A 15,080-nucleotide genomic window follows, 5' to 3' on the forward strand; every position below is an offset into this window, starting at 1 on the left:
TATTTTTTTCTGAGTAAAGTGTGGAATTTAATTCATGTTAATGTATTAATATTTTTTCTTCCAGTTTTATTGAGATATAGTTGACACACAGAGCAGGTGTATAGCAGGATGATTTGACTTACATACATCATGAACTGACTATCTCAATAAGTTTAGTGAATATCCGTCAGCTCAGATAGATACAATATTGAAGAAATGCAAAAAATGTTATTTTCTTATGATGAGAACTCTTAGAATTAACTCTCTTAATGACTTTCATATATAATATCCAGCAGTGTTAATTACATTTATTATGTTGAGTTTTGTAATATCAATACTTATTTATCTTATAATTGGGAGTTTGTACCTTCCAGCTGCCTTCATCCAATTCCCCCCTCCCCAACACCTTCACTTCTGGTAATCACAAATCCAATCCCTTTTGAATTAATTTGTTTGTTCTACTTGTTTTGAAGTATTTGAAAGTGATATATCTGATAAGGGCTTAATATCCAAAATATACAAAGAACTTATACAGCTCAACATCAGAAAAGCAAACAACTGATTAAAAAATGGGCAGAGGATCTGAATAGCCATTTTCCAAAAAAGGCCTATAGAAGATCAACAGGAACATGAAAAGGTACTCGATATCACTAATCATCAGGGAAATGCAAATCAAAACCACAATGCAATATCACCCCACACCTGTTAATAATGGTTATTATCAAAAGACAACAAAATAACAAGTGTTAATGAGAACGTGTAGAAAAGGGAACACTCGTGCACTATTGATGGTAATGTAAATTGATGTGGCCATTATGGAAAACAGTGTGAAGATTACTCTAAAAATTAAAAATCAAACTACCAATGATCCAGCAGCCCTGCTCCTGGGTATTTTATCCAGAAAAAACAAAAACACTAATTTGAAAAGGTATATGCACTTCTGTGTTCATTGCAGCATTTATTTACAATAGCTAAGCTAGAGAAACAACCCAAGTGTCCATCAATAGTTGAATGGATAAAGAAGATGTGATGTAGATATACAGAGAAATACAGCCATAAAAAAGAGTGTAATCTTGCCATTTGTGAAAACATGGATGGACTTCCAGGGTATTGTGCTAAGTGAAATAAGACAGAGAAAGACAAGTACTGTATGATTTCACTTATATATAAAATCTAAACAACAAAACAAATGAACAAGCATAACAAAACAGACACAGTTGTAGATACAGAGGACAAACAGGTAGTTGCCAGATGGGAGGGAAGTAGAAAGAGGAAAGAAAGGTGAGGAAGATTAAGAGGTACAAACTTCAGCTGCAAAATAAACATCAGGGTAGGAAATGTACAGGGTAGGGAATATATTCAATAACTATGTAATATCTTTGCATGGTGACATATTGTAACTAGACTTATCATAGTGATCATTTTGAAATATATAGAAATATCAAATTACTATGTGCTGTAACAAGAACTAACATAGTCTTGTAGATCAGTTACCCTTCAAAGACAATCAAGTGTATTATTCTTGGAACTTAAATAATCTACATATTTGTTGAAAGAGCTATGTTAAAAATCTTATGACCATCAATTTATCTATTTTTTTAAAAGTCCAGTCAGTTTTTGGTTTGTACAAATTGAGACTGTTTTAGGTACATACAAATATAGGACTGTTTTACCTTTCTGTTGAAGAGAAGTTTCATATTTGGTTTTTGTTTCATATAATTAAGTCTGACAGTCTTTTTATTTTCAGTGGAGTGGTTAGTACAGACATACTTTAGATAGTTATTGTATATGTATTTTAAATCTATTGCTTTTATATTTGTTTTCTGTTTCTCTAATCTGCTTAATCCATTTTATACAAATTTTATTTTTCCTCTATTCTTTCCCTCTTTTGGATTCATCAATTAGTTATGATTTCATTTGCTCTTTACATTATCTTATACATATATATATAATTATTTATCACTTTTAGTGATTAAAATATGCATTCTTTATTAGATTTAATCATACAGGAATAAATTTATTCCAATTTGAGGACCTTATAAGCCATTTACTACATAAACTCTAGTCATCTTTTTTGCAATTATAGTTACATATTTTCATTATATATTTTGAAATTCCAAAAGACACTATTATTATGATTTTAGAATATTCAACAATTCACTTTTACCAAAAAATTACCCTATCTGGTATTCTTTCCTTTTTTCAATGTTGTGTTTCCATTTAGAAACATATGTCCTTGGAGTTTTCTTTTGTCTCCTGGCAGCAAGTTATTCCAGTCCTTAAATGAAAATATTCTTCATGTTGCCCTCATTTTTGAATGATATTTTCAATGGATACAGAAACCCAAGATGGCTGTTACTGCCTTTCTAAACTATAAATAAGCATCATACCATCTTCTTGCTTCTATTATTTCTGTTGAAAATCACTTTTAAACATTAATGTTGCTCTTCTAAAGGTAAAATATCTTTTATCTCTGGCTATTTTTAGTTTGCTTTTTTTTTTTTGTCTTTAGTTTTCTGCAGTTTTATATAATATCCCTAGACTTTTGTGTTTTGTTTTTGATGTACGTTTGACGAGGATTCACAGGGCTTCTTGAATCTCTCAATTTCTTTGTGACTTCATTGCAGATATGTTTGACATTTTCTCGATCTCCATTGCCTCAAACACTTTTATTTTTTTTCATTATTTCCTACTTTGTGTTTCAGTCTGTTCTTTATTATTGACTTTTTCTGATTTAATAATTCTCACTTGCAGTGTTTATATCTGATTTTTAGAGAAATTTCAGGTATTTTATCAAATTTGCTGTCTTTTCATCTATTTTCTCATATGTCTTAATCACAGTTATTTTAAAGTCTTTGATAACCACAATATCTTGATCACATGTGTGACCTTCAAAGGTTTTTATTTTTCATTTTATCTCTTGGTTAAAGGTGATTTGCTTCTGTTTCATGGAATTGACTTAATTTTTTATTGAACAACAATAAGGTGTATTAAAAATAATGGAGATTCCAGACGATGTTATTTTCCTCCAGGAAGGATTTAATTTTGTTTGATGAGTCAGGATGAGTTAAGGAATACAAACTTCATTTGGCCAAAATTGGTGTATTTCCTTTCGTAAAACTTTCCTTTCTCCTGGGGCATAGCCATTTGAAATGTCTCAACTGATAGCCTAAGATTTTAACCAGGAATTCCCCTCCCTGCTGGCCCCAGACATCCCTGAAATAGCTGAAATCTTCAGATATTACTTTAGAGTTCAGTAGCTGATTTATATTTGTTTTCTCAGTATCGCACGATGTAAATACACAATTTAAGAATTAGTAAATGCCTTAAGGGCAAGCTGCCTGTAGAGTGTCTAGTTTAATTTCCTGTGCTTTCCTTTGTCCCAGGGAAGTCCTAGTTGTCTTGACAGACATTCACTCCAATTTTTGTCCCTTCAGTCCAATGAGAAAGTTACAAGCTCTAAGCCACTTTGCTTTGTTTAGACACTATTTCTGTGCAGTGAAACAACAAATGCACCAAGGGGAAGAAGTGGCCAAAGAATAGTGTAGAACTCACATCACTGCAATTTTTATTTTTCCCAGGAAATTGTTGCATCAAATCGTGACTGTCTTAGCTGCAATGTGATTCCTTCAATGATCTCCATTTTTATATTAAATTAATGTATAGTTTTATTTAAATAAACCGATAGTTGTTTTTATTGAGATGGTTAATTTGATACCAGTTACTTATCACATGAAAAAGTATAAATCCATAAATACTTCCACTTCACTCATCATATTTTACTATTATTACTTGACACTCTCTTTTCCTTCAATTAATGTTAGTTCCCAGAAAGCAGAAATCACTCTACTCCTAGTTGCTAATATGATGCCTGAAACATAAACTCTGTTCACTTAATATTAACTGAATGAATATTTTCTGAATAGAACCTAGTATGTAAAATCTTTTTTATTTCATGGGTAGGTATTTTGACAGTTGCTCTACTTCATGAATTTAGCATCTTAACTGCATTATTTCAGATCAAGATTTGTTCTTTCAAATGCTACATACATCTGTTACATCACTTTGTTTAATAGATTAGATACAATATGTCCTAAGTCCCTTGATAATTATACCAGGCACAGTAGCTTTTATCTGTGCATCTCATACATAATGAATGACAATTGTTGAGGTGATTTGCCAGCATTCCTTCTGTCCAAAATTTGTCTTAGCATCTTTCCTCTTCATTGATGGTATGAGAACAGATTTGATCAACTTACTGAGGACTTTCAAACTTAATGGGGAAAAACATTAAGAGCTTTTGCAATTCTAGTAAAGCTTCAATTACTTTATGTCCAAATTTCTTTTTTATTATTTAAGAAACTTTTCAGATAGAGTTTATAATTTCCAAATTTCCAAAAATTATAGATTTCAATAATTTAAATAGTTTGATGAAATCTAAAATTTAATATCCAAACAGAATTAAAGCTACCCCTCTCCCAGGACACATGGTAGACAAATGCCACTAGAAAGGGACTTGGGGTAAAGAAGGGAGGAGGTATGATCTGCTTTTTTTATTACATCTATTTGATTCTTCTGGGTTCTTGGTGATGAGAATATGCAATGGAAATGAGGAATGCTCTCTGGGCCCATTTAACTGGGTGCAGTTGAAACTTGAGTCTTGATAGTCTTTTACTCCTTTTGGGGCTAACACCAGCTGGCCCTTGGTGTCCATTGAGAGACAGATATATAAATGATGACTCTTTTATAGGTAGGAGGGTAGGAACATTTTGTTGTTGTTGTTGTTCATAGGCATTTTATACTGCTCTCTTCTTTGATATGGGAGACCTGGATGTTTCTCTATATTTTCCACCTGCCTTAGTTCCTTTCATTAACATTCTAATCTGGAGATATGTGCTGTTGGTGGTCAAAAAACTGATAAGATGCCTCTGTCTCAATTATGTTCTTTTGGTGTAAATTATACCCACAAGAAAATAAAATATCCTAGACATTCTAAAAAGTCAATGTGCAAATACTCCACTGCTGCTTTTTGTTTAAATCCCATCATTCCTCTCCAACTTGCTTTCCCCCTTATCAGATAAAGCACCAGCAGCAGGCTGCTAAGTTGCTGCCTACACAGACGTTTAACTACAGAATGAGACCAGTTTTTTATTCTCCTAAGAAGACATTCCAAATAATTAAATTTATATATATATATTCAATATATAATGTTATATATAGATATTAGTAAGTCATGTATTTATGAGTATTGAATACTTAAAATTGGTTATTGGCTATTGAACACTTGGTTAGTATGACTAAGCAAATATATTTTAATTTAATTTAGTTAATTTCTATTTAAATGTAAGTAGTAATATACACTATGCAGAGTAGCATTTAATCTGTTCACTTCAGAGTATACATAATAAATGACAAGTTTCTTCAACAAATGGTGTTGGGAAAGCTGGACAGCTACATGTAAATCAGTGAAATTAGAACACACTCTTGCACCATATACAAAAATAAACTCAAAATGATTTAAAGACCTAAATATAAGACATAGCACCATAAAATTCCTAGAAGAGAAATAGGCAAAACATTCGCAGACATAAGTCATAGCAATATTTTCTTAGATCAGTCTCCCAAGGCAAAAGAAAAAAAAAAGCAAAACTAGACAAATGAGACCTAATTAAACTTAAAAGCTTTTGCACAACAAAGAAAACTACCAACAAAATAAAAAGACAGCCTATGGAATGGGAGAAAATATTTGCAAATGATACAACCAACAAGAGGCTACTATCCAAAATATACAAACAGCTCATACAACTCAATATCAAAAAAAAAAAAAAACCCAAAACAACTCAATCAATAAATGGGCAGAAGCCCTATGCAGATAGCCAGTAAGCACATGAAAAGTTGCTCACGGCGCTAGAGAAATGCAAATAAAAACCACAATGAGGTATCACCTTACACTTGTCAGTATGGCTGTCATCAAAAAGTCTACAAATAATAAATGCTGAAGCGGGTGTGGAGAAAAGGGAACCCTCCCACACTGTTGTTGGGAATATAAACTGGTGCAGCCATTATGGAAAAGAGTATGAAGATTCCTTAAAAAACTAAAAATTGAGCTACTATATGATCCAGCAATTTAACTCCCTGGCATATATCTGGAAAAAACAAAAATTCTCATTTGAAAAGATACATGTGCCACAATGTTCATAATAGCACTATTTACAGTACCCAAGACATGGAAACCACCCAAATGCCTATCAACAGATAGTACATATAATGGACTATTACTCTGGCATAAAAAGGAACAAAACATTGCTATTTGCATTAACATGAATGAAGAGAATATTACACTTAGTGACATAAGTCAGAAAGAGCAAGACAGATACTATATGATATCGATTATATGTAGAATGTAAAAAGTAATACAAATGAATCTATATACAAAATAAAAAAAAAAACTTATAGTCACCAAAGAGAAGAAGGGGTAGGGAGGAATAAATTAGGAGTTTGCAATTAACAGATACAAACTATTGTACATAAAGTAGATAAGAACAAGGAGTTGCTGTATGCCATAGGGAATTATATTTGATGTCTTATAAGAGACTATAATGGAATATAATTCAGAAAAAATAACTGGATCACTATGCTACACATCTGAAACCAACATAATATTGTAAATCAATTATACTTCAATAAAAAAGAAATTTTACAACAAATAAACACATAAACAAATAAATAACTTAATTGTTGAAGTGATCTTTGTAGGCATTCTTTTCTACCCAGAATTGGTGTGAGAATCTTTTCTAGCTGTCTATGTTAGTACCTACTGGCTAAAGTATTAGTACAGCCCCTCCGCTTCTATTTAGCCACATGTCCCTTTTCATTCATACGTATCCAAGTGTCTGTCTGTCCCATGTCACCTGGGGAGGGGGATGGCCAGTGTTAGTTGGCATTCCTTTGTTGTTAGTAAGGCCTGGGAAGAAGTCTCTGGACTCAGACATGACACCTCTGGGTTGAGATCCTCTACTGTCTATTCTAGGGCAGTAAGACATTCATAGTTCTTTCAAAGTCTGTATGTTATAACTGCCATACCCAGATCAGTGGGGCTATTTCTTTTTTATGCATTCTGTGGCCATAGGAAAAGACCATTAAACTTATTTTCTAGGATTCGAGTTTTTGACTGAACTAAATTAATTTTAATATCCAAAGTGACCAAAAGGCTACATAAAATGCTAAAGATATCTTAGATTAATTGGAACAGAGCATCCAAGGAGGTACGGTTAAAAACTATTATGAAGAAAATATTTTTTAAATTCATTTTAGTTTATAGCTTCTAATTGATAACCAATTACCCACCTCTAGAATTGGCTTTCTTCAGTTTTGCCTTAGCTACCTGGAAGCTGATTTTTTTTTCTTTTTCCTTCCACATCTTAGTTTCTGTATTACTGAGTTGCCTGGAATGTGTATTTCTATTTCCACTAGGAGTTTATCTACTTATATTCTAGTGAGATACTTAAAGCAAAGTAGTTAGAAATTACAGCACAGAAAGAAGCCTGGTAAAAGTAATTCATCTTTACATTTCTTCCCTCTGTCTATCAAAAATGTAATTTGCTGTGGCAGTACATGGTTTTCTTAGTCATTGTTACACTATCGCAAAAAAGAGATCTTTGATCTTCCTGTGTGTTGATGAATTAAACATAGTTTGTGCCCATTCTCTAACCATCATTTAATGAGTTTGGAATAGCAAATTACTCTAAGTTTAATTTTTTTTTTTAGTTTTGGGTTGAAAGATGATGTTTTCCTTTTTAAAATATCACTGAAATCCTATAATTGAATGAACTTTGGACTGAGAAAATCATGGAGCCCAGAATGTACTGACTGAATTACTAAGAAAACTATATTTAAGTGATTTCATCCATAAGTACTGTTCATAGTACAGATTAATAAATGTAGTAATAAGTCATCATTAAGAAACAATTAGAGATTTCTGTTGTTTTTCTCTTTACTGTATATTTTGAAGAATATAAGAACTAGCTATAGTTTCAAAATTAATCCAAAAAAGTTAACTTTCAGATTTATTCTACTCAAATACCAGCATCTCAAAGTTATAAAATGAGATACAGAGTAACTAAAAATACTCATAGTTTGCAAATATATATACATACTGAATTATTTATTGAATATTGTATCTGTAAAAAGTTCTACGTTGGACTCACTGATGTTATCCTCCTTTTGTCCTATCCCAGAAGAACTTGATTTATGTTCATCATGAATTACCTTAATGTGGTTCAAGCCCTAATGCCAGAGTTAATATTTTTGTAACATGTATATTTGTCTTATTATTAGCTAATGAAATGTTAATATCAAGAAACCAGGGTAGGTTACTCATATCTAAAACTTTCTATACTGTAAAATGCGAGAACTATGACCTACAAATAAAAATGACCTCAGGAATCATTTAATTCTTGATGTAGACAAGTGTTCAGCCCCCAGAATCATGCAATAAAGAGCAGGCACTCAGTATTTGTTGATTTATCAGATGAACTGAAGAAAAATCTAATCAAATAAGAGTGGTACATTGCACTTAACTGCTTATAACTGATAATAAATATACTTGCTAATGAAACTAATAAACCTATTGTCTTGTTATTAATTGGCTTTCATAAAAACCACTCTGTAAATCTAGTAATAGCTTAATTATGTGATATTTATTGGCTACAATTCATAGCTAGTCAAAATAAATGGCAAATGATTAAAGGACTGATCTCAGAAGTCCTCAGCTTAAGTTAAATTGTGAAACCTATAAGTCATAGAATCCGTTTTTATTTAAGAAACCTAGCAGTTGGCTAGTAGATGGAGTTACATTTTCATGTATCCTATAGATCCAGAGTTTTGCATACTAAAACTATTTCTAACAAGTCTCATTTATTTTTCTAGCTAAGAAAATATGTATGCCATTTAATAAAATAATTTATGGAGGGTAAACAAACTATATAAATGTCGTATGCTTTTCCATGTGTAGGGTTTTTTAATTTCAAAGATTAAAAATAAATATTGTTTTAAAGTAATATAGACACTATTTTTCAAAATGCCTCAAGTTTTCATTGAAGCTTGCCAGTTGGAGGCTTTGCCAGACTAGAAGTTACCAAGACCGCCTTGTCCCATCCCTTGGGACTGGATCGGGAATCAGACAGGCAGACTCAGCTATGCATAAGAGGAGAAGGTTTGTCCTGCCAGGTCTAACATAGTGTCTGAATTGTAAGAGTGGTAAACACTAGGTCAGAAAGGGAAATCACATAGTTTAGAAAGGATAACAGTAAATATTACTAGAAACATACTTTAGCAGAGAAACTTTCAATGTACAAGATGGTTTTTCTGCTTCATTTTATTTGCATTATCTCTATATAAATCTCCATGATACATATGGTAGATTTTCTTCTCACGATTTTTTTTTTTTTGGAACCCTTTACAAGCATTCCTCAACAACTATTTGCTGAATGGATAAACAAACTTATCTTATTTGGTGGGGAAGTAGGGAAAAAAAGAAACTATGTGAAAATGTTTTTTCATAGCAAACAAAAAATCTTGAGTCAAAATTGTGATTATTATGGTAAATCTCATTATAGGAAGCCACAATACCTGAAAAAGGTTGAAAGCCCAAACCACAATCAAATATGTATTACTGTGTACATTAGTTAATCATATCATTTGATGAACATTTAAAAGGCTGACCTGTGTTACACATTTTGATAGAATATAAAAATATTGTATATGTCATTTGAAGACTGAGAAAACACGAATGATTATGTACAAAGCACAACAGACGAAGTCCATAGTGATGGCTGTACAACATACTATTGAGTATTAGATAAAAATACACCTTTCACTAGAACCAACCATCAACAACCCAAAGGAATATTGTTAACAAGGGAGGAATGAGATGTGAACAAATTTTATTAAGTCCCTCATAAGAATCAGACCTGGAGGTATATGCTTTACATACATTTCATCTTTTAATCATAGCCATGCTTCAAGTTCTAGTGTGTGCAGGAACTGGCTTATAATGGCTCACAATAGCCATTTATTATATATTGTCCGACTCTGCATTCAGTGGCTTCACATTGGTATCTTTAAATCAGTCACTGTGGGAGTATTTACAACACTGAAATCAGAAAAAGCTACAAATCAAGGCTTTATTTTCTCCGTCTCCAAGAGCAAGGTTGTTAGCATTTACTGGTGCACCACTGATTTGCACTAAGTAAGATTATATAACATATTTAGACTCTAAAATCCATCAAATCCTAAAATTCTATGACTACTGCAGAGCAAATTATCTAGCAATTTTTAATTGCATTAACTTTCTTAATTTTAATGGATAATTTAGACAGTTTTAGCATTTTTAGGCTGTACATTGCAATGTTTTTAGTCAAAAATGGTAATTTTTAGTTACATAATTGATTTTTAAACAGAAAAGGTTATTGTGTTTATCTAATAGGCTGTGTTTCTTCATGTCATAATGAGAAATGTTTTACAAATGAAATGGTAAAATATTAAAATTATTAAGAATTATTTAAATAATATTTATTTAACACAACATCTGATTATATCTTTGACTCTTTTTGTATGGATATTTTGCAGTGAGGCCTACGGTAATTGAAACTGATGTCTATGTAAACAGCATTGGACCAGTTGACCCCATAAATATGGTGAGTAATGAATATTAAAAATAGCTATCAGGCATAGAGTTATGAAGTATATATCATAATAGTAAAATGAATACGTGAAAAATTTTGGTAACTAATTCTGAATGAATTCAGGGCAATAGGTTCAATTAGTTCATTATTTGTGCACAGGCTGACTCCAAGGTATGGAGATGACTTTACAGATGGTGGAGGCATTTTCTGAGATAGGGAACGTAGCCATATGTGCCCTCAAATGCTAATGGCACATTCAGGAACTGTCCAGCAATGATTTGGATTTTAAGTTCAGGAAAGAAGTTAGGATGGGAAATAGAACTAAATTGGGAAGGGAAGAGAGACAAGCAACCTAAATTATAGCTTAAATCCTCAAGAAAAGATCCAAGGGAGATGCAGATTAAGAAGAGCACAGATCTAAGGATCAGATGGTATAATGAGGTCAAGCCTACAGAATACAGCTGGAAGAAAGAAGTGCAGAAAGGAGACACAGAAGAGTCAGAGAGGTGGGAAAAGACAAGATGATATTATAAAATCTCAGGAGTATAAGAGGATGAAGAAGGAACTAAAAATAAATTGTCGATGTACATGAGATTCCAATGATAAAGTGATTAAATTGGGCCCACTGGTGTTGGTTGCATGGTACTAGATAACTCTGTTAGATGAAATGAAATGGAATTGTGAAACGTTATGCCTCTCCTCCATCCTCAGAATTGGTCTTGTATCCAACTTCTTGTCACACAGCCCTGAAATATGCATTGTGTAGGGATAGATATGCAATCATGTGCTGATTTCAAGATGATGGAGAGTAAGTGATTATTCTTACCAGTTAATTTTAAAATGAAGGTTAATTTTATGAACTCCTAGCTTGAGAAACCTGACTTAGAGGAGAATGAGAGGAGTATGATGGTAGAGAGGGAAGAGAGAGGGTATAAGAGAAATATGAGCAAGAGAGAGACTATGAGAAAAAGTCAAGGGAAAGTATTTTAGGATGGAAAATGACAAAGTATGTATCTATACTCTATCTCTTACACATAAATAGTTTTTATTATTATTTAAAAAATAGAATTAACATCTCCATATAACCCACAGTCATTATTTAAAGTAGTTTGAAATGCACTGTTCCAAACCCTTATCCCATTTCTGTGAGTCATACTACTGGGTCCCATTCAAAGGATTCAATCACGTGTTATGGTCATCTCTTTTCATTTTGTCACCTGTCTCTCAGGTGCCATAACAAAGTGCCAGGGCCTGGATGGCTCAAAGAACAGACATTTATGTCACTAGCTCTGAAGGACAGAAGTCCAAATCAAGAAGTTAGCAACTTTGCCTTCTTCTTAGTCCTTCCTCTATGGTAGGCAGATGGTGCCTTCTCACTATGTTGTCATGTGGGCTCTCTTTAGTGCATCCCTCGTGCTCTTTGTGTATCCAAATCTTGTCCTTTCTTATAAAATCAGTAGTCAGATTGGATCTGGGTACACCCTAAAGACCTCATTTTAACATAATTGTCTCTTTAAAGGCTCTATCTCCAAATACATTCACATTCTGAGGTATTGGAGATTAGAGCTTCAACATATAAATTTTGGGAAGACACGATTCATAACATAACACCATGCAAAGATAATTCTCTAACACACTGTTGATTTTCTCCCTCATTTCATTTATTGATTATTACAACAGTCAAACTATCTCTTTATTACAGGTTTTAACCACTTTATACTTAAATAACCATCATTACATACCTAACAATTGTCTGTGTTTGCTTATTCCTATAGTGTTACAGTCATATTCAGTTTTCCTCTTACTCAATATGATGTTCACATGATTGTCATTAACTTTCACAGCTGCCTATATTGATTACCGTACTGACAGCATTTTGGCCACCCCATTAATGGACATTTTTGTTGCCTTAATACAAATGAATATAAATTGGCTGTGGATAAATTGAACCTGAGAGTCTTAAAATAGAAGCTAACTCTCAGGAGAAAGGCCTGGAGCAAACATTTGTCAGGAAGTAGCTAAATCCCTGAGGAATCAGCAGAAGTCTTAAAGTAAAGGGAGAAGGAAAAAGAAACAAATATCAGAACTTGAGGAACACATACATTTAAGGACCTGAAAGATGAAGCTTAGCTAGTCAATTAAACAGCAAAGTTGGCAAGAAAATGAAGATAAATCAAGGGAACAGAAAGTTTCCAAGAGTGTTTTAGTATTACATCTACCCCAAACAAAAGTTCTATACAGCCACTTGGTTTTTGTAATGATAGAACATTCTATACAGCTGTGTGCATTAATTTAACATTATGCAAATATGAGATTTCATAAAGTAATGCCTTACTAAATTGTTAATTTTCTCTTTAAAAGAATCTTAAAATGTTCATTTTAATGTTCATAACGAATGCTTAGATAAGCCTCTTTGGGCATATAAAAGTCTAAATTTTCCTGGATTGTATATTTTTTATTTGGGGATTTGTTTTCAATTGAAATGAATTTATTAAACAAAAATGTGGTCATTAAAATAAAGAGAAGTAGGATTAAAGACTGAATTAGCATTCCAGAAATACTTTGACAAGAATGGCTATCAGGAGGCTTCAAAGATGATCTTCCTGTATAAAAGTTTCATAGTATAAAAGATTGAGTTTTCCCAGTGGGGCAATTACACACTTGTAACCTTGGACAGTGATGGCTTTTTGGAAAACTAATTAAGTGAATTACGATTAAAACTGGTGATACTAAAGCAAATACAAGGAAAAAAAAACTATGGAATATTTGATAGTGTTTATTAAAACAAGCACTGTCATATTAGGGATTAAGGAACCATTTACATAGAAGACTATTTTAACAACAATGCAGGAAAATTAGAATTCAGTTATTATAAAATGAACACAGTTGTTTTGACTGTGAGTGTAATCAAGCAAGTAGACTTTAGTGTAATTAAGCAAGAAAGTTATTTTCCCTCTTAACTGCGCATACACTTAAGTTACTGGTAAGGAACAAAATTAATATATAGGTTTAATGGTTTTATTTTTTTAAATGAGACAAAATTTGGTTTGGTGCAAAACAGCTGTTTATTTTTAAGCTTGGCTACATAAAATAGTATCTCTGTATATTACCGATAAGACCTAAAACAGTATCATTCTCCAATAGGATATGTTTTTCTTTTTTTTTTTTAACCCAAAGTTAGATTAATAGCTTCAATCCTGGTGTCACTATCAAAAAATTGGATATTCAACAATTGCATGTTGAAAGAATGCATAAATTAGTCAGTGAATAGATTGTTCCTATAATTTCTATTTTGAGAATTTAAATGAAAAATGAATAATATATAGAAGATTGAAAAAAATGGCTAACTTGAGGAGAGGCTGTCCAACTATGCATGCTCTGAACTATTTAAATGTAAACAGCATAAAAATATACAACCAAAACTAAAGGCAGAAATGGTAATAGAAGTTATTACACTGGAATTAAAGTGTTTTTTAACTTCTTAGTTGTTTAGGTTTTGAGGAAATTATGCATGTCACTCTTTTGAGTAAATGTCTCAGGATAATTAAACTGCAGTTATCCTCCGGTAGCAAGTACAACCTTCAAGGGTTACAGCAATTCTCTGAATGAAGTCAGAATCAATGAAAGCTCTAGGAATCCAAGTGATACTACGAGAATCTAACACAGGGGGAGTAAGTACAAAACAGTTATAATTGAAAATTCCAGGCATAATTTGGACATGGGTTTACTCATAGGAACTGGTGCATGCTTCTGTAGTTCAGTATTAAGAGATTATCAATATAGGCACTTTGAAAGTGTCAGACCAGAGAGAGAAACAGCTATAAAAAAACTGCTCAAGAATGAGATTCCAATTCATGTTTGCAGAACTTAACTTTTTATTATTCTAACTGCCAGAGGCATAGGTCACATGTCCTAGAATATGGTTCCAAAGCAGGTTAGATTCTTCTCATGTGGAACTGTGATTTGTCTTGGCAATGCAGACGGGACTGAAGAATGAGGGCACCAGCTATGAGGACAGCTTAGAAAGGAACCGAGTGCCTGCTGGAGATGATGCAAGGGGGGAGCAGGACACAAGTTGGATTAAGTGAATTTAGCAAAAGACAAGTTGTTTTCTCTCAGGCTAGTATAGAAATATTTCACCATAATGCTCCGTTTTAGACTCCTTTTAACAGAAAAGGAAAACCCAACTAGTCCCTAAAGAAGAAAAACAAATCCTCAAAAATGTGGGTGGAACTACAAACATTATAAACACTATTCATTACTGTATGGAAATATAATAAAGGATTTAAGGAAATACAATGAGGGGAATAAGAGATTTTTCCCAATAACCACATTTTCTTCCATCATTTAAGGGGAATGGTCAAATATCCAGTGTGCATATGGAGGGGGCGTAGGTAGAGTTAAATCATCTATCTG

General features: G+C 32.6%; 1 protein-coding gene across 3 annotated transcripts in view; it reads left to right on the plus strand.

Moving 5' to 3' along the window:
- Window positions 1-15,080, plus strand: part of GABRG1 (gamma-aminobutyric acid type A receptor subunit gamma1) — a 61,371-nt gene that overhangs the window by 20,866 nt on the left and 25,425 nt on the right. For all 3 annotated transcript variants that reach the window (XM_006198094.3, XM_072973736.1, XM_072973726.1), the window contains one exon: window positions 10,609-10,676. In XM_006198094.3, coding sequence (XP_006198156.1) covers window positions 10,609-10,676 — 68 coding nt within the window. The remainder of the gene's footprint in view (window positions 1-10,608; window positions 10,677-15,080) is intronic.

This window comes from Vicugna pacos, chromosome 2 (assembly GCF_048564905.1).
Source record: "Vicugna pacos chromosome 2, VicPac4, whole genome shotgun sequence".
In the NCBI taxonomy this organism is placed as follows: domain Eukaryota; kingdom Metazoa; phylum Chordata; class Mammalia; order Artiodactyla; family Camelidae; genus Vicugna; species Vicugna pacos.